Source organism: Prionailurus bengalensis, chromosome A1 (assembly GCF_016509475.1).
Source record: "Prionailurus bengalensis isolate Pbe53 chromosome A1, Fcat_Pben_1.1_paternal_pri, whole genome shotgun sequence".
Classification (NCBI taxonomy): Eukaryota; Metazoa; Chordata; class Mammalia; order Carnivora; family Felidae; genus Prionailurus; species Prionailurus bengalensis.
This window is the reverse complement of record NC_057343.1, coordinates 88,787,543-88,808,663: the sequence shown is the minus strand read 5'-3', so window position 1 is coordinate 88,808,663 and position 21,121 is coordinate 88,787,543. Positions and strand designations below refer to the sequence as shown.

Below are 21,121 nucleotides of genomic sequence, written 5' to 3'. Positions count from 1 at the left end.
ATCCTCTGTCTCCACGTGTAGGTTCTTCACCACAGACTGGTTCGTGTCCCAGCTTTGCCACCACTGCCTTTTCCCTTACTTTCCTGGATTCACAAAGTCTGTCTGGTTTCTAGGTTCCAAAATGTTGTTGCTGCTGTGTCTTCTCGTTGTCCTTGGGGAAAATATGTGTATTCGATTTGTCATCTCTGATAGTGTGATTTATAATAAATATGGACTCGGCCCTTGTAACTGTTCCTGGCTCAGAGCTCCTAAAGCCCTTGGGTTTCCCAACTGAAGACGGCAATGAAGGTGTCACGGTGTTCATAACAAGTCCGAGTTCATGTTGTTGCGGTGACTTTGGAAAGCCCCTAGGGATGGCAGCTGGTGGCCTGCAGACCCCACCGTGGGACCAGAGAGTTGGAGGCTTCAGTCCTGCCCCTGACCTCTGGGGAGGGGAGACGGAATCAATTACCAATGGGCAATGGATTAATCGATCATGTCTATACAATGAAGCCCCAGTGAAAACTCAGAGGGACGGTCTTGGGGTTGGGGGGGGCTTCCAGGCTGGGGAGCACATGGAGACGTGGGTAAAGTGACGTGCCTAGAGAGGCATGGAAGCTTCCCGCCCCTTCCCCAGTGCCTCACCCTGGGCATCTCTTCCATCAGGCTATTCCTGAGTCATATCCTTTTGTAATAAACCACTAACCTAGCAAGTGAAACATTTCCCTGAGTTCTCTGAGCCCCTCCAGCACATTCATCAGACCTGAGGAGGGGCCATGGGAACTTGTGATCTGTCACCTGTGGGTCAGAGCACAGGTGATGTCTGGACTTGGGGTTGGTGCCTGAAGTGGCGGTGGTCTTGTGGGGCTGAGCCTGTGAGGTCTGATGCTGACTCCATGTGGACAGGGCCAGAGTGGAGTCCATGTGGACGGGACCAGAGCTGAGTGAATGGCTTGGTGTGGGGATAAAACCACACACACCTTGTAATTGTCAGAATCTGATCATCCTCTGACAATTTTTCAAACAGACATATCCTTGAGCATCCTTTTTTAGTGCACCAACCTACAATTACTTACAATTCTGTAAGTATCTGGTGCGGAGGAAGGAGGAAGAGATGCAGGGGCCAGTGCGGAGAAAGGGATGCAAGGAGCTGTGGCAGGGGGCCGGTACATAGTCCGTTTGCTCCAGCCCTCATGAGGATGCCTGAGTTTTCTGCTCACAGCTGCTTGCTCCATCCTGGAGCAGGTGCTGTCTGTGCAAAGTTCAGGTTTTCCTGCCATCTTTGGACATTGTCCCATTTACAGTCATAGGGTAAAACAGACATAGTGCAAGTGCTTACTTCCCCATCTGTGTGGTCTTCTCCTTTGATTTGCCATTTTGTTGCCAGTTTCTGCCTTTTTCTGTGGGTGGATATTTCAACAGGAAATTGGGAAGAGCTATCTAAAGTGTGCTTTCTTCTCTTCTGTGTCAACCCATGAGCTCCTGTTATTTGCTTTTGATTCCTGCTAGGAAATGAGGGTAACGATGGGCTAACTCAAAATATCTGAGCTATTGCTCTGTTTTACATGTTGTGTTCCTCTTCCTGAAGACTCAGTGGATGAACCAGAGAAGGACTGTCACAGAAACAGACCCTTCCACTCCCAACCACTGTGCTGCTTCCATGGGGCACCAGGCATCCTGAGTCCCCAGAAGGACTGCCTCTGCGCCCATCCTTCACATCTCCCTGTGTCCCACTGTCTCTCCAGCAGCCCATTGCCGGGGCTGGCGGACTGCTGGCCCCCAACACACAATCAAGAGTTGGCACCTTCAGACATTGGTGTGAGCACCCCTGTGGGCCTGACTGCTTGCGTTCTTATTTTTGTGCTTTGTGATTCATTGTCCCCTCAGAGGTCTTTCCCGCGGGTGGGCCAGGCCGGGTACACTGTGGAGTCCTTGATTCTGCTGGAGGTGCCCTGTCACGGTGCTTGGTCTCTGTCCCACCACGGTCCCAGGTGGAAATAGCTGTGGTGCCTCCCGGGGTCCTCAGGGATGGTGGTGCCTCTTTGTCCTGGCCTGTGCCCGCCTCTGCCCACCCTTCTTCTCTGTCTCCTTCTCTGCTTCTCTCTATATTTGTGTGTGTGTGTGTGTGTGTGTGTGTGTGTGTGTGTCCGTCCTACAGGTTCTGTCTCTCTGGAGAACCTGACAGATAGGGAATCTGGTACTAAGACTGAAGGGTGATTTCTGAATGTGTTCTACAGTTTGGGGGATTAATAATCTGATTAGATTTAAATCTAGTAACTCTCATTTCCACACACTAATGCATGGCATGTAGCATTAGAGATACACAAAATATCTCTGCAGGACACTCCTAGTCAAATACTTTAAGAGGCAAGGATCCGAGTGACCACATATTTGATGCTAATAGCATTTTTGTCAAACTGAGATTTGCTGGCTGCTCCCAGCTCCACTGGACAAAGTGCAGAAAGGAAAAAATGAGCTCAGGGTGCCACAGAGTGGCCTGAATGCCATGTCTCTGCCCTGAAAGATGCCCTGAGTGCCTGTGGTTGCAGGGCCGGGGATTCTTACCTTATTATTATATAAATCCTAGTTAGGTAACTGAAGTGTAATAACGGTTTCAGGAGTAGAATTCAGTGATTCATCGCTCACATGCAGTACTCAGTGCTCATCCCAACAAATGCCCTCCTTAATGCCCATCTGCCCCACCTCCCCTCCAGCAACCCTCAGTTTGTTCTCTACTGTTAGGAGTCTCTGTGGTCTGTTTCCCTCTCTTCTCTTCCCTCCTTCCCATATGTTCATGTTTTATTTATTAATTCACATATGAGTGAAATCATATGGTATTTGTCTTTCTCTGATGGACTCATTTCGCTTAGCATAGTACATTCTAGCTCTACCCATGTCATTGCAAATGGCAAGATTTCACTCTTTTTTTTTAATTTTTTTTTTTTTACATTTATTTACTTTTGAGAAACAGAGTGAGACAAAGCGTGAGCAGGGGAGGGGCAGAGAGAGAAGGAGACACAGAATCTGAAGCAGGCTCCAGGCTCTGAGCAAGAGGTCAGCACAGAGCCTGATGCAGGGTTTGAACCCACGGACTGTGAGATCGTGACCTGAGCCGAAGTTAGACACTCAATCAACTGAGCCACCCAGGCGCCCCAAGATTTCATTCTTTTTGGTGGCTGAGTAATATTCCACTACGTATACACATATGAATACATGTATATAGAACTTTTTTATCCATTCATCAGCTGATGGATATTTGTGCTATTTCCACCACAGTTTGGCTGTTGTTGATAATGCTGCTATAAACATTGGGGTGCATGTACCCCTTCGAATCAGCACTTTTGTTTCCTTTGGATAAATATCTACTAGTGCAATTGTTGCGTCACAGGGTTGTTCTATTTTTAGTTTTTTGAGGAACCTCCACACTGTTTTCCAGAGTGGCTGCACCAGTTTGCATTCCTACCAACAGTGCAAGAGGGTTCTCCTTTCTCCACATCCTCATCAACATCTGTTGTTTCCTGAGTTGTTGGTTTTGGCCATTCTGACAGGTATGAGGTGGTATCTCATCCTGGTTTTGATTTATATTTCCTTGATGATGAGTGAGTGATGTTGGGCCTTTTTTCATGTATCTGTTGGCCATCTGGATGTCTTCTTTGGAAAGTGTCTGGTCATGTCTTCTGCCCATTTCTTAACTGGATTATTTGTTTTTTGGATGTTGTGTTTGATAAGTTCTTTTTATATTTTGGATACTAACCCTTTATCTAATATTTCATTTGCAAACACCTTCTCCCATTCCATCAGTTGCCTTTTAGTTTTGCTGATTGTTTCCTTCACGTCCAGAAGCGTTTTATCTTGATGAGGTCCCAATAGTTCATTTTTGCTTTTGTTTCCCTTGCCTCTGGAGACATGTCTATTAAGAAGTTGCCATGGCCGAAGTTGCCATGGCCAAGGTCAAAGAGGTTGCTGCCTATGTTCTCCTCTAGGATTTTGATGATATTCTGTCTCACATTTGGGTCTTTCATCTATATGTTGAATTTATTTTTGTGTATGGTGTAAGTACATGGTCCAGTTTCATTCTTCTGAGTGTTGCTGTACAATTTTCCTGGCACCATTTGCTGAAGAGACTGCCTTTTTCCATTGAATATTCTTCCCTGCTTTGTCGAAGATGACAAAGATGTCAAAGATCATATAGTTGTGACTTCATTTCTAGGTTTTCTATTCTGTTCCATTGATCTATGTGTCTATTTTGTGCCAGTACCACACTGCCTTGATGATTACAGCTTTGTAATATAGCTTGAAGTCCAGAATCTTGATGCCTCCAGTTTTGTTTTTCTTGTTCAGATTGCTTTGGCTACTCGGGGTCTCTTGTGGATCCATACAAATTTTAGGATTGTTTGTTGTAGCTCTGTGAAGAATGCTGGTGTTATTTTGATTGGGATTGAATTGAACGCGTAGATTGCTTTGTGTAGTATGGACATTTTAACAATATTTGTTCTTCCAATCCATGAGCATGGAATGTCTTTCTATTTCTTTGTATCTCTTCAATTTCTTTCACAAGTTTTCTATAGTTTTCAACATACGGATCTTTTACCTCTTTAGTTAGGTTTATTACTACTTATCTTATTGTTTTGGTGCAGGTGTAAATGGGATTGACTCTTGGTTTTCTTTTTCTGCTTCTTCATTATTGGTGTGTAGAAATGCAACCAATTTCTGTATGTTGATTTTATATCCTGTGACTTTGCTGAATTAATATAGTAGTTCTAGAAATTTTTTGGTGGAGTCTTTTGGGTTTTCTACATAGAATATCATGTCATCTGCAAATAGTGAAAGTTTGACTTCATCCTTACAGATTTGGATGCACTTTTTTCTTTTTGTTGTCTTATTGTTGAGGCTAAGACTTCCAGCACTATGTTAAGTACTAATGGTCAAAGTGGACATTCCTGTCTTGTTCCTGATCATAGGGGAAAAGCTCTCAGTTTTCCCCATTGAGGATGATATTTATTAGCAGTGGTCTTTTGTATATAGTCTTTATGAGATTGAGGTGTGTTCCCTCTATCCCTACTTTGTTGAGGGTTTTTGTCGAGAATGGATGCTGTATTCTGTCAGATTCTTTTTCTGCATCTATTGAGAGGATCATATGGTTCTTATCCTTTCTTGTATTGATGTGTGTCACATTGATTGACTTGCAAATATTGAACCAGCAGGTCTGGGATTTCTAAAGACCAGATCCGAGTGTCGTCTGCGAGCACATTAATCACAGCACAAATTGAAACCCCAGCTTTGTGTGCTGTCTTCTGTTAAGCCTAGGATACTGATGAAGAAGAAACTGGATCCTGAAAAGTGGAAAGTGGACATATGGGAAAGTCCTGATGAAACTGGGGGCATTGAACCCCTCCATTCGAGTGAGTCTTTGTCGGCAGACACGTCCCTTCCACCGTCATCCTGCTTTGTCGGAAGAGTCTGTAACGGCCCCCCTGAGGTAACTGCCTTGCAGATCTCCTGAAGAGACCCACCCTACCACCCTCCTTTGCTCCTAGATGAATTGTAGGCTCGGGTCACAGCAGATCCCAAAAGGTGAGGCACAAAGCGTGACCCTGAGGAGGATGTGACCCTGTGGAAGAGTTGCGTGAAGGTTCCAGTGTCCACAGACAGAAGGAAGTCCACAGGACATGCATGGGAATGGGTATCAAGGGTGGGGGACAGTGGTGGAAAGGACATCATTTACAGCAGAGGGCCTACAAAACAAGGGACTGGATTCAGTACTGTTGCTCCCCAGGTTGGAGAGGGCTCCACTGGTCCACTGGTGGCATTATGGAAGGTGACCTATGCTGGGTGAGGTTTGGAACGGTCGTATGGACTTACCATGTGAGACCCGCTCCCCACCCAGCCTGGCCCAGAGGGACACACTTGGCCCAGGACCATGAGAACCCTGTTTCTGAGGAGGCCCCATATCCTTGAGGAGCTGTGTAGCCACTCTTCTGCGTAGGCCAGAAAGGATGGTGGGCACTGCTGCCCCTGAGCTGGGACCCTCCCCGTGGCAGGGGTGATAGACTCCAGAGTGTCGGGCCAGGACCCTCCCTGTGGCAGGGGTGGTGGACTCCGGGGTGCTGGTCTGGGACCCTCCCCATGGCGGGGGTGATGGACTCCAGGGTTCCAGGGCCAGTTGGTGGCCTGCAGTCACTGAAGATACGTGGGATGGTCACCACAAGGGACAGCAGAGCAGAAGCAGCAGTCAGAGTGGTGTGAGTCCTAGAGACCTGTGGTGTTGGCTGGTTGGTCACGTGCCCCCAGGGAAGTAACAGATGGGCAGGCAGGGCCTTTGGTCCTTACCAGGGCTGTGTACACAGAAGGGCCCTGGGTCAAGTGAGCGAGCCTCTAACTTGAATTAGAAAGCAGTCATGGCCCCTGAGTCATCTTCCAGACTTGAACCAGTTTCCAGATCCGAAACCCTTTGAAGGATGGGGACACGGCCCCCTTGAGGAGAAACCCTGGGATGCCACTATCTGTTGAGACTATCATTTCTTGTGCCAGCCTTCCCCCCAGGGCCCTGTGGTGTCTAACCAGGGCGACTGAGCACTGGAGGCAGGAAGTCATCAGACTTTTAGGGACTAGGGGACACTGGATCTGATGCTGATGCTAGCAGACCCAAAACGGCCCTGTGGCCCACCAGTCAGAGGAGGGGCTTATTGGGCTCAGGGGATCCGTGGAGTCTCAGATCAGGTCCGCCTCACACAGTCACACAGTAGGCCTCTGAACCCAGCCCATGGCTATTTTTCCCAGCCCTGGAGCATATAATCGGAATACACGCTCTCACTAGCTAGAGAACCCCACACCAGTTCCCTGACCTGCGTAGTGAGAGCTATTCTGGGGAAGCCACTGGAGCTACCTAGAAGAGTGAATCATTCTTGCAGGGATTGCAGAGGTGCGTGTCCCCATCAAGGACCTGCAGGGTGCACGGGCAGTGAGCCCTGCACCATCTCCGCTCAGCGCACTCACTGGGCTGTGCAGGAAAAAGTTGGAGAAGAACAGTGGATTGTCCCAACCGTGACCAGGTCGTTCTCTTATGGCACTCGCTGTACCAGACACTTGAGCAAGTTAGCACATCATGTGAGACCCGGGGCGCAGCGCTTACTCTGGCAGACACTCTCTGTCCATGCTGTTAGGAGGGGCCACCAGAGCAGTTTGCTCCCCAGCAAACTGCAACGCTGTCCCGCCTCATGGCAACACCAGCTCTCCAGCCCCATGCCCATTCCCGTCACAGGGACCTGGACTGTGTTTCCCTCCACAGGGTAGCACCCTGGTCTGTTACCTGGGTGATACCGTGCCGACTGCATCGAGGGTATAAAATTAGCAACTACTCAGGACACACTGCGAAGGCATGTCAGAGGGTGGGAAAGTAAATCTCACAGAGAATCAGGGGTTTTCCACCTCAGTGAAATTTCTAGGGATCCAGTGGTGTGGGGCTCACCAAAGTGTCTTCTACTGTGAAGGACAGGTTTTTGCTTCTGGCTCTTTCTACAACCAAAAAGAAGACACTGCCTGGTGGTGAGCATTTTGGAAGCAACGTCCTCATTTGTGGTGCTACTCTGGCCCTTTTACCAAGTGACATGAAAAACTGTTGGTCTTGAGTGGAACCCAAAGCAAGAAAGCTCTGCAGCAAGTCCAGGCTGCCATGTGGGCCACATGACTGAGCAGATCCAGTGGCACTTAAAGTGTCCGTGGTAGACAGGGGTGCTCTCCAGAGCCTGTGGGAGACCTCTGTAGGGAGTCACAGTGCATGCTGTTAGGATTTTGGAGCAAAGCCCTGCCATCCTGTGCAGATAACTTCTTTCTTTTTGAAACAGCTCTTGGCCTGCTACTGGGCCTTTGTAGAGACTGAATGCTGGACCGTGGACCACCATGTTATCACACAATCTGAGCTGTTCTTCATGAAATGGGTGTTATTTGACCCAGCAAGCCATGACATGGGGCACGCATGGTGACCCTCCCCCCAGCCCCCACATCCAACGATGGTGTGATGCAGGAGATCAGGGGCAAGCAGGCCCTGACAGCACGGGTTAGGCTGTATGAGGAATTAGCTCCCGTGCTATGGTGCCTGCTCCTATACCCCTGCCTTCTGCCCCCAGCCTGCACCTACGGCACAACCCATACCTGCTATCAGTTGACTGAGAACGAAAGCAGCAGGGCCTGGTTTACACTTACAGATGGTTCTATACCATGTGCAGGCATCACCCAGAAATGGACAGAGTTGAAGGGAGATCCTTCCAGTGGCAGAACTTCAAGCCATGCGCCTGGAGGTTCACCATGTTGGGAAGGCAGTCTTGTGCAGTCTTCTGACCCACTGTCAGCCCTGTTAGAATGGATCTGAGGGCTGGAGCACACAGCCTATGCCAGGCTTATCACCTAGTAGGGAAATAGCTTTCCCTGTTACAAGCTCAACTGGTACTCATTTGTTCTACTGAAGCATTCTGCCAGCTGTCAGAGTTCATATATCAGAGTCCACGGAGAGGGGGCAGTCCTTGAACTACAGCATTCAAAGGATGTGCATAAGCCTGTTGTCCTGCATCGGCTGCCAGGGGACCAGCGGCCACTACCAGAGCTGGTTCTGTTCTGCTCTTCTCTGCACTAGGAAAGCTGAGTATGGCATTGCTCTGTCCAGTGCTGGACTGTGTTGTGCTCCATGGTAACTCCGATACCAGGATGCTGTGGGCAAAAGTGTTTGAGTCCTCCCCTGAGATTGGTGACCAGTGTGTGGCACTCTGCTCAACAGGGTTCTTGGAAGGAGGAATGGCCAGATGCTCAGTTGCATGCCGATTGGCTGCAGCCAGTGGTTTGGCTGATGTTCAGGACTGGAAGAAACAGAACTGGAAACTTCATGACCAGGAGATCCAGGGCAGAAGTGTTGGATAGACTTCTCTGGTTGGGAAAAAAGGCAAAGATGTGTCTCACCTGAATGCTCACTGAAGGGTGTCTTCAGCAGAGGAGGATTGTAATAATCCAGTGGATAGGATGACCTGTGCCCTAGATACCCGTCGGTCTGTTTCCCGAGCACCTCCTGAAGTTGCCCACTGAGCCCATGAACAAAGTGGCCATGGTGACAGGGATGGAAGCTATGATTGGGTCCAGCAGCACAGACTTCAGCTCACCAAGGCCAGCCTGACCACAGCCACCAAGACCAAGTCTCCAATATGCCTCTAGTCTCCAGGGTGTTCAGCCTGCTACTTGGTGGCTGGCTGATTATGTTGGACCATCTCTTACTGTGAATCCTTTGAACGTGGCTCCTCATTTCCAAATTCTGTTTTTCTATTTGGGTTTCAACAGTTTGACTATAATGTATCTTGATGTGGCTCTTTTTAAGTTTATCCCCCTTGGAGTTTGTTGAGCTTCTTGAATGTGTACATTCATGTCTTTCATCAGATTTGGGAAGTTTTCAACCAATGTTTCCTCAAATTCATTTTCTGTCCCTTTCTCTCTCTTGTCCATCTGGGATTCCCATAATACGTTTGTGGATATGTTTGATGGTGTCCTTTGGGCTCTGATCATTTTTCTTCCTTTATTTTCCTTCCTTTCTGCTCCTCAGACTGGGTAATTTCAAAGGTATTACTTTCAAATTCACCCATTCTCTGTTCTCCCCTGTCAAATCTGCTGTTGAATCCCTCCGGCAAGTTTTTCATTTCAGTGATTGCACTTTTCAGCTCTAGAATTTGTTTCTTTCTCATAATTTCTTTTTACTAATATTCTTGTTTTGTTCAGACATTTTTTTCTTATTTCTTTCAGTTATTTGTCCATAGTTTCCTTTAGCTCATTGAACATATTTAAGATTTTGGTGTAACATCTTTGATAAAATATTAGGACTTCCTCAGAGATGAGTATGGGCCTTATGAATCAGCCATACTTTCTTCTTTCTTTGTATGTTTTACCATTTTTTCTTGAGAAGTGCACATTCTGTTGTGGTAAATCTGTTATGGACTAAATGTTTGTGTCCCTGAAATTCACCTGAAGTCCCTGAGGTCACCACCACCCCCAGCCCCCACCCCAGTGTGATAGTGTTAGGAGGCAGGGCCTTTGGGAGGTGATTAGGTTTAGATGAGGTCATGAGAGTAGAGCCCCCATGATGGGATAAGAGGAAGAGGCTAAATCTCTCTCTCTCTGTCTCTCTCTTTCCTCCTCCTCCTCCTCTTCTTCTTCTTCTTCTTCTTCTTCTTCTTCTTCTTCTTCTTCTTCTTCTTCTCTCTCCCCCCCTTCCTCTCTCTCTCTGTCTCTCCCCCTCTCCCTCTCCCTCTCTCTCCTTTCTCTCTGCTATACGAGGACACAACAAGAAGGTAGCTGTCTCCAAGCCAGGGAGAGAGCTCTTCCCCCAAACCAAATCTGTTGGCACCCTAATCTTGAACTTCCTAGCCTCCATAACTGAGAAATAAATGTCTGTTGTTCAAGCCATGCAGTTTGTGGTATTTGTTACAGTAGCCCGAACTGACTGATACACTCTGGAAACCTAATTCTACTCCTTGGGGATTAGTGGTCTTTGCTTGTTGAGGGTTATGACTGGAATTGGAATCTTTTCCCAACTATTTTTGCAAAGTGTGTCTCTCTTGTTATATGTGGTCATTGAAGTTTCTCTTTCATTGCGTCCCTGTTCAGCTAGTGAACTGACAAAGATGTTCTTAGGAATTGGGTCTTGTCTCTTTGAATTCCCTCTGGCTGGGAAGCCACTTGGGCTTATCGTGGCTGAAACCTCTATGCCAGCCTCTCTGCAGTCAAAAGAAGCATAGAACTTCTAGAAAACAAAATGTTAAAATTCTGTGTTATACACTTCCTACTTTTTGGTATTCCGTGTCTCTCTTTAAATGAAATGAAGACAAGTTGGTAACCCAGTTTTGATTTCAGGAGTTTGGTAGAAGCTACTTGCTGAGGTAATTGGTCTGGTTGTGTTTTCATTGGCATCTGTGAGTAACTGGTATTGCCTCTGTTCAGAGGTTGGAAAATGGCACTCTGGAATGACAGTTTGGCTCTTCACAGTTGAGCCAAGTGTAGCTCAGCACTTTGAGGACATTTCCCATTGTGTTCCTAGTGTACATGATTGCTAAGTTGGGTAGGATTGTGCCTACTATTTTTTCCTCCCTATCCTAGATATTCTGATTGTTTTATTCTGATGTGTCTCTGATATGTAGATTTTTTAGAACAGGCTTTTAAATTACATACCATAAAATTTACTCACTGTATGTAAACAATTCAATGATTTTTAGTAAACTTACAGAGTTGTACAGACAAGACTGTAATCCAAATTTTAGGACATTTCTATCCCTCCCAAAAGTCACCTCAAGCCCTTTGGCAGTCACTCTGTTCTTGCCCTGCCCAAGTCACCACTGATCTAGTCTTTCTGTGTAGACTTGTCTTTTTAGAGAGTTAACATATGTCTGGCTTCTTGCACTGTGTCATGTTTTTGAGATTCATCTCCATTGTAGGATAGATCAGTACTTTGTTACTTTATATTTCTGTTATTCTTTTCTCTTTCCTTTTCTTTCTTTCCTTCCTTCCTTCCTTCCTTCCTTCCTTCCTTCTTTCTGGCTCCATGCCTACTTTAAATGGGCTTGGACTTACAACCCTGAGATCAAGAGTCTACTGACTAAGCCGGCCAGGCGTCTCATTAGTTTGTATTTCTGACCAATACTCTGTTATATGATCTATCACATCTTGTTTGTCCATTGACCAATTTTGATGGACATTTTGTTGTTTCTGTTTTGTGTCCATTATGAATAGTGCTGCTATAGACACTTGTGTACAAGTGTTTGCATGAACATTTGTTTTCATTTCCCTTGGGTAGGAAATTGCTGGGTCTCTCTTTAACATTTTGAGAACTTGACCAATTGTTTTCCAAAGTGGCTGTGCCATGTTTCACCTCCCCACCAATAATGTTATGGGGGCTCCAGTTTCTCCACAACATCACTAACACTTGTTATTGTCTGCTTTATTATTATAACTATCATAGTGGGTGTGAAGTGGCGTCTCATTACACAATCATTTTCCTAATGATAATAAGCATCTTTTCATATGCTTTTTCCCCATAGGTCTATTTTATTTTTAAATTCTTTGACCATTTTTTATGTGGTTGTCTTGTTATTATGGACTTTGTAGGAGTTTTATATATTCTGGGTAGAAATCCCTTTATCAGATACATGATTTGAAAATATTTTCTCCCTTTCTGTGGATTGTCTTTCTTGAAGGTGGTTTTTGAATCACAGAGGATTTTAATTTTTTTTCTCCAATGAATCAAGCACAATTTATTTTAGAACTAAAAGGACAGACTGAGCAAAAGAAAGTTTTATCCTAAACTTTCCCAATAGACATTTTCTCCCCAGACTGCATGTTATCAATTTTAAGTCCCATCAGTAGTCTTCATACTGTTCATAGAGGATGTACAGATTGTGTCATTTCCTTAAAGAGTCAAGTTTGAAAATAGTATTTCTACTTTTTGTGCTTTAGAATTATTTGTAAGTAATCTCTGTGCCCAACCTGGGGTTTGAACTCACAACCCCAAGATCAAGAGTTGCATGCTCTACCTACTGAGCCAGCCAGATGCCCCACTTTTTGTGCTTTAGAACAACTCTCAAAACATACTATTATGCTCCCAGCTCATAACTGTTCAATTCATTCTTTCTTCTTGAAATAACTTAGAGCAAGAGAATCATTTACTTTGTACATTTTCAAAAGCAGAACTTGTCCATTTTCTCTCCAGTGTTCATGGAGGGAAAAACTAGTCCAACTCAACAGATGAGCAAAAAGTCTTTTTCCTATTTTGGCTTGTCTGGTTTAAGTGACCAGAGAAAATCATTAGCTGTTTTTATTTTGGTTTCAACATAATAGCATCTATAGCCTTTTCTTCCTCCGAAGCCAACACTGGTCTTTCACATTCAAAACATGAACATTTCAGAGCTTTGCAGTTTTCCTCCTTCAGATACTGCCCAGCCAACTCAAGGGGAGCACACCTCGGAAGACAGAAGACCCTCCCAGGTCCTCATTCGCCTTCTCCGCTGCTCCCTCCCCTCACCCTCAGGGCACCATGATACACAGGCCTGATTGCTTGTGCCTTGCACACAGATGGGGCCCAGACCTGGCTGGACACAAGGTCAAAGGATTTTAAGTTTGATGAAGACCAATGTACCTGTTTTTTGTGTGTGTGTGTTTTTTTTGTTTTTTTTGTTTTTGTCACTTGCCTTTGGTGTCATATCCAGTTCATTGCCTAATCCAGAGTCACAGAGGTTTATTCTTTTGCTTTGTTCCAAGAGTCATAGTTTCAGCTCTTCTTTTTAGGTCCCTGAACCACTTGGGGTTCATTTTTGTGAATGATGTGAGAAATGAATCAAATTTCTTTTTTCTTTTCTTTTCTTTTTTATTTTATTTATTTATTTATTTATTTATTTATTTATTTATTTATTTATTTATTTAGTATGACGCTATTCAGTGATCTCAGCAATATTTGTTGAAAGATGGATGTTTCCCCACTGAATTGTCTTGTCATCCTTGTCAAAAACCAGTTGACCATAAGGATAAAGGTTTGTTTCTGGACTCTGAGTTCCATCTCATTAATCCACGCTGTAACCTTTCGCCAGTACCACACCATCATCATTGTCATGACCGTGTAGTAAGTTTGCACTCAGCAAGAGTCCACCAACTTGTTTCTTTTTCAGGATTGTTTTTGTCTATTCTGGGTCTTTTGTGTTTCCATGTGAATATTGGGATAAACTAAGGGCTTAACAGTGCCCTAACTGGGAGAATTAGGGAGGTCTTGTTACCACCCCCCCTAGAGGTGCACCCCCCTGCACCCGTAAGGTTTCTGTTGTTACCGCTGGCTCTTCATGTGGCCTCCTGTACCTTAATCCCATGCTTGGGGAAGGACCCTAGTGCAGCAGGTAAGGGTGGATGTCCACGCCCCCCCCCCTTTTAAATTGAAGTATAGTTGGTACACAAGGTTACATTAATTTTCAGTGGATAGCATATCGGATAAGTTGATACTTGATGCTGTGCTCACTACCAGTGTAGCTACTGTCTGTCACCATCCAACACTATTATAGTATCGTTGATCATACTCCTTGTGCTGTATCTTAATTTACCCCTCTGCTTTATTCGTTCCTTAACTGGAAGCCTCTATCCCCCACTCCCCTTCACCCATTCTGCTCCTCACCCAACCCCCCTACCCTCTGGCAACCATCAGTTCTATGTATTTATGGGTCCCTTTCTGCCTTTTCTTTTTCTGTTTATTTGTTGAGTTTTTTAGATTCTGCATATAAGTGAAATCATGTAGTGTTTGTCTTTCTCTGTCTTATTTTATTTAGCATAATACTCTTGAGGTCCATCCATGTTATTGGAAATGGCAAGATTTCATTCTTTTTTGTGGCTGAGTGATATTCCTCTGTGTGTGTGTGTGTGTGTGTGTGTGTGTGTGTGTGTGTGTATCACGTTTTCATTATCCATTCCTCTATGGGTAGACCCTTGGGTTACTTTCATAGTTTGGCCATTGTAAATAATGCCTCAGTAAGCATAGGGGTGCATATATCTTTACCACTTGTGTTTTCATTTGCTTTGGGTAAATACCCAGTAGTGAAATTATTGGGTCATATGGTAATTCTATTTTTAATTTTTGACACACCTCCATACTGTTTTCTAGAGTGGCTGCACCAGTTTGCACTCCCAGCCAACAGTACAAAAGGGTTCCCCTTTCTCTGCATCCTCACCAACATCTGTTGTTTCCTGAGTTGTTAATTTTAGCCATTCTGACAGGTGTGAGGTGGTATCTCATTGTAGTTTTGATTTGTATTTCCCTTATGATGAGTGATGTTGAACATCTTCTTATGCTTATGTGTCTGTTAGCCATCTGGATGTCTTCTTTGGAGAAGTGCCTAATCAGATCCTCTGCCCAGTTTTTAATTGAGTTGTTTGTTAGTTTGTTTTGGTGATGAGTTGTGTAAGTTCTTTATGTATTTTAGATATTAACTGCTTATCAGATGTATTATTTGCAAATATCTTTTTTCCATTCAGCAGGTTATCTGTTTGTATTATCAGTGATTTCCTTTGGTGTGCAGAAGCTTTTTATTTTATGAAAATAAAAAATGAAACAGTTTGTTTTTCACTTTTGTTTCCGTTGCTTAAAGAGACATATCCACAAATATGTTACTAAAGCCGATGTCTAGGTGATTACTGTGTGTGTTTTCTTTTAGGAGTTTTATGCATTCATGTCTCACATCTAATCCATTAATCCATTTTGAGCTTATTTTTGTGTAAAGTGTAAGAAAGGGTCCTATTTTATTCTTTTGCATGAGGCTGTCCAATTTTCCCAACACCATTTGTTGAAGATACTGTCTTTTCCCCATTGCATATTCTTGTGTCCTTCATCATAGATTAATTGACCTATAAGTGTGGGTATATTTCTGGGCTCTCTGTTCTGTTCCTCTGATTTGTGTGTCTGTTTTAGTGCCAATACCATACTGTTGTGATCACTGTCACTTTGTAGTATATCCTGAAATCTGGGATTGTTATAACTCCAGCTTGGGTCTTATTTCTCTAGATCACTTTGGCTATTTGAGGTCTTTTGTTGTTCCATACAAATTTTAGTATTATTTGTTCTAATTCTGTGAAAAATGCTCTTGGTGTTTTGATAGATATTGTATTAAATTTGTAAATTGCTTTGGGTAGTATGGATGTTTTAACAATATTAATTCTTCCAGTCCGTGAGCATGGTATATATTTCCATTTCTTTGTGTCATCTTTAATTTCTTTCATCAATGTCTTAATAGTTTTCAGAGTACAAGTCTTCCACCTCCTTGGTTAAATTTATTCCTAAGGTATTTTATTATTTTTGGTACATCTGTAAGTGAGATTCTTTTTTTCTCAGTTTCTCTTTCTGCTACTTCGTTATGGCTATTCATACTCTTGAACTACTTCTTGCTTCAGTTTTGGAAGGTTGTGGTTTTTGAGTGTTTTGTCTGTTTCATAAAAGTCCAATTTATTGGTGTGAAATTGTGTATGGTATCCCCTAGGAGCCTTTCCAGGGCTAAAGGCTCTATGGTGATGCCTCCATCACTCCTGATGTTGGTGATATGCATTTTCTTTGTTTTATTTTGGATCATTTTTTGTAAGGGTTTTCTTTTTTTTTTTTTTTTTTAATTATTTCAAAGAACCAACTTTTGGCTTTTTTAATATTTTCTTTTTTTCTGTTTTCGATTTCATTGATTTCTGCTTTTCCTTTATTCTACTTACTTTGGGTTCAATTTATAACTTTTTGAGACAGAAGCTTAAATCGCTGATTTTAAATCCTTCTAAGAAGTTTTCCAACATCCACTGAAAGCTATAAATTTTCCTCATGACTGCTCCACTTGCACCCTGCCATTTTTTGCATAGTGGTTTGTTTCACTCACTTCAGATTTTTTTTTGATTCCCTTTACTTAGAATCGTATTTAATTTCCAGATATTTGAGGATTTTCTATTAGCCTTTTGTTATTAATTTCAAATGTCATTTGTTTGAGGACAGAGGATATGCTCTGTATGATTTCAATACTTGAAATTTGAGATGTGTTACATTTTTTTAATGTTCTGAATACACTTTAAAGAGTGTATTCAGCAGATGGATGTTGGTTCCATAAATATCAATCAAGTTGAGTTGTTTAAATAGTGTTTATATTCTCACTAATTGTTTTTGTCTTCTTGCTATATTATGGAGAGAAATTTGTTAAAACCTACAACTGTGGTTGTCTATTTCTTCTTTTAGTTTGTTTTTGCTTAATGAATTTTGAAATTTTGTCAGATATACTTGTTTAGTATTCAGTCTTTTTGTTGGATTGGTGGATTGTTGATGGATTATTATGCATTGTCTGTCTTTATCCTTGGTAACATCCTTGTCTTAAGGTTTACTACTGGCACGATGCATCTTTTTACCAATACCTTTGCTTTTGACATGTCTGTGCCCTTATATTTCACAGTCTCTTGTAAACAAGATATAGCTGTGTCTTGTTTTCGTTTTTGAATCCAGGCTGACAATCTGCCTTTAAATTAGAGGATTTGGTCTATTTACATTTAATATAATTACTAATATGGCTATATTTAAGTCTACCACCTTGATTATTTTCTATTTTTTCCATTTGATCTTTGTTCCTTTGCTTTTCCTTTCCTGCTTCTATTTTTTTTTTTCATCACAAGATCTCGTGGTGTTATTAGTGGTTATTTTACAGCTGTACCATCTGATATGGTAGGCACTAGCCACATGTAATTAAGTTTAAAACTCAGTCCTGCATTAGGAGCCACACTGTAGATGCCCAGTAACCACATGTGCCTATTACCATATTGGACAGACAGATTACTGCAGAAATTTCCATCCGATGGCTCTCTACAGATTCAGATCAGGATTTATTTGGAGTCAGAATCACCCAAGGTCAAACCTGAAAAAAGAGCAACATTTTTCAGAAGACATGTGTGTCTTTTCCTTTTTATTTTTATTTTAAAAAATTGTTTTTAAGTTTATTTATTTATTTGTAGAGAGAGACAGAGAGTGCCAGCAGGGGTGAATCAGAGAGAGGGAGAGAGAGAATCCCAAGCAGGCTCTGCACCGTCAGCACTGAGCTTGACTGGGGCTCAAACTCACAAACTGCAAGATCATGATCTGAACCAAAATCAGGAGTCAGACACTTAGCTGACTGAGCCACCCAGGCACCCCAGAAGACATGTGTTTCTATTGTGGGCTTATTACTGATAGCTTTGTGTCTGTAGACAGAAGAGATATGCTCTTGGCCTCGGTTTTCTTTTCTAAAACACGGGGTAGTAATTCCTGCTCTTCTGCTTCATGGAGTGCTTGGGTAAAATGTAGCCCTGTAAAATGGCTAAGTGCTGTATGAAGGCTAAAGCACTCTTCAAGAAAACGCACTGAAACCCCGTTGACTGTTCTGTGTTTTGTTTGGTCTTTTAGGTTGCTGACAGAGCTGGAGTCCCCTTCCTGGTGGCCCTTTAGCTCCAAGCTTTGGAAGATGCCATCAGAAACAAAGCTTAAGGGAGACGCTTCAACAGCTAGTCCCAAAGCTCTTGGGAAGGAAGGGGTAGTGGTCAGAATTCCTGCTGTTGTCTCCCAGAGAACAGCATCCCATGTCAAACCAGGGAGTCTCACCGTCCTAGTGTCTGGACTGGAAATCCATGATTCGAGTTCTGCGCTCATGCACAGGTTCGAAAGAGAAGACGTGGATGACATTAAGGTTCACACGCCCTATGAGATCAGCATCCGCCAGCGGTTCATTGGGAAGCCTGACATAGCCTATCACTTGATATCTGCCAGGATGCCAGAGGCCATCCCCGTTTTGGAGGTGCAGTTCAGCAAAAAGATGGAGGTGTTAGGAGATGCCCTGACACCCAGCAGCACCAAAACCTCCTCCCCAGCAGAGAAGGGCTGCTCCATGTGGCACACAGGTGAGTGACCGCTGGTACAGGCCCTGCACAAGTCTCCAGAATCATGGTCAAATGCAGCATGCCTGTGGCACGTCCGTCATTTGAGGCATTGCTTGGAGCAGCTGCTGGTTTCCAGGCACCAGCAACTGTGCATTTGTTAGCAGGTGAGAACAACTTCGAGCCTCTTTCCTTAGTTCCTACCACCTCGAAGTGGGCAAGTCCCAGACTCAGGTGTACCACACACTCAAATGGGAGCCAGGCAGGTTTCTCCGGAGTCTGCTTTCTATCCAGAACAGAGGAGGGCTCCAGGGTAGGTGTTTTCACCTCTTTCCTTTGTGAGACTTAATTGACACTAACATGCCGGCTCTGCACCCCCGACCTGGGCCCATTCCAGGAATGTGTCTGGGAATCAGAATCCTGGACAACCGTGCAGATACATTTTGTGGGTTTGTAGGCCTTGGTGAGGGCCCATGGAGTCCTCCCGTGTGTCTCCATGGAGAGCGTGGGGCTGGACGTATGCCTTTGGACAGCCTGGGACCACCTGACTCCTCAGGCTCGCCTTCCTGATGAGTGTCAGGTAACATCTTGGTCACGTCTTTAGTCTTTTTTTTCTTTTTAAAAATTTTTTTTACATTTATTTATTTTCTTTCTCTTTTTTTTTCAATATGAAATTTATTGTCAAATTGGTTTCTATACAACACCCAGTGCTCATCCCAACAGGTGCCCTCCTCAATGCCCATCACCCACTTTCCCCACCCTCCCACTCCCATCAACTCTCAGTTTATTCTCAGTTTTTAAGAGTCTCTTATGGTTTGGCTCCCTCCCTCTCTAACTTTTTTTTTTCTTTCCCCTTCCCCATGGTCTTCTGTTAAGTTTCTCAGGATCCACATAAGAGTGAAAACATATGGTATCAGTCTTTTTCTCTATGACTTATTTCACTTAGCATAACACTCTCCAGTTCCATTCACATTGCTACAAAAGGCCATATTTCATTCTTTCTCATTGCCAAGTAGTATTCCATTGTGTATATACCACAATTTCTTTATGCATTCATCAGTTGATGGGCATTTAGGCTCTTTCCATAATTTGGCTGTTGAAAATGCTGCTATAAACATTGGGGTACCAGTGCCCCTCTGCCTCAGCACTCCTGTATGCCTTGGGTAAATTCCTAGCAGTGCTATTGCTGGATCATTGGGTAGATCTATTTTTAATTTTTTTTTCAACATATGAAGTTTATTGTCAAATTGGTTTCCATACAACACCCAGTGCCCATCCCAGAAGGTGCCCTCCTCAATACTCATCACCCACCCTCCCCTCCCTCCCACTCCCCATCAACCCTCAGTTTGTTCTCAGTTTTTAAGAGTCTCTTATGCTTTGGCTCTCTTCCACTCTAACCTCTTTTTTTTCTTCCCCTCCCCCATGGGTTTCTGTTAAGTTTCTCAGGATCCACATAAGAGTGAAACCATATGGTATCTGTCTTTCTCTGTATGGCTTATTTCACTTAGCATAACACTCTCCAGTTCCATCCGTGTTGCTACAAAGGGCCATATTTCATTCTTTCTCATTGCCACGTAGTACTCTATTATGTATATAAACCACAATTTCTTTATCCATTATTCATCAGTATTTTTAATTTTTTGAGGAACCTCCATACTGTTTTCCAGAGTGGCTGCACCAGTTTGCATTCCCACCAACAGTGCAAGAGGGTTCCCATTTCTCCACATCCCCTCCAGCATCTATAGTCTCCTGATTTGTTCATTTTAGCCACTCTGACTGGCGTGAGGTGGTATCTCAGTGTGGTTTTGATTTGTATTTCCCTGATGAGAAGTGACATTGAGCATTTTTTCATGTGTCTGTTGGTCATCTTGATGTCTTTTTTGGAAAAGTGTCTATTCATGTCTTCTGCCCATTTCTTCACTGGATTATTTGTTTTACAGGTGTGGAGTTTGGTGAGATCTTTATAGATTTTGGATACTAGCCCTTTGTCTGATATGTGATTTGCAACTATCTTTTCCCATTCCGTAGGTTGCCTTTTAATTTTGTTGATTGTTTCCTTTGCAGTGCAGAAGCTATCTATCTGGATGTGGTCCCAATAGTTCATTTTTGCTTTTAATTCCGTTGCCTTTGGAGATGTGTCATGTAAGAAATTGCTGCGGCTGAAGTCAGAGAGGTTTTTTCCTGCTTTCTCCTCTAGGGTTTTGATGGTTTCCTGTCTCACATTCAGGTCCTGTATCCCTTTCGAGTTTATTTTTGTGAATGGTGTAAGAAAGTGGTCTAGTTTCATCCTTCTGCACGTTGCTGTCCAGTTCTCCTAGCACCATTTCTTAAAGAGACTGTCTTTTTTCCATTGGATATTCTTTCCTGCTTTGCCAAAGATTACTTGGCCATCCTTTTGTGGGTCCAATTCTGGAGTCTGTATTCTATTCCATTGGTTATGTGTCTGTTTTTGTACCAATACCATGCTGTATTGATGATGACAGCTTTGTAGTGGAGGCTGAAGTCTGGGATTGTGATGCCTCCTGCTTTGGTCTTCTTCTTCAGTATTACTTTAGCTATTAGGGATCTTTTGTGGTCCCATACAAATTTTAGGATTGCTTGTTCTAGCTTCTAGAAGAATGCTGGTGCAATTTTGATTGGGATTGCATTGAATGTGTAGATTGCTTTCGTAGTGTTGCCATTTTAACAATATTTATTCTTCAGATCCATGAGCATGGAAGGTTTT

The 21,121-nt window shown here is 43.5% G+C and overlaps 1 protein-coding gene across 2 annotated transcripts in view; it reads left to right on the top strand.

The window, feature by feature from the left end:
* Positions 1-21,121, top strand: part of SNAP47 (synaptosome associated protein 47) — a 54,714-nt gene that overhangs the window by 10,236 nt on the left and 23,357 nt on the right. For both annotated transcript variants that reach the window (XR_006297918.1, XM_043584743.1), the window contains exon 3: positions 17,930-18,420. Coding sequence is in view for 1 of the 2 variants with exons in the window: in XM_043584743.1 (XP_043440678.1) it covers positions 17,930-18,420 (491 nt within the window). In the remaining variant the exon portion in view is untranslated. The remainder of the gene's footprint in view (positions 1-17,929; positions 18,421-21,121) is intronic.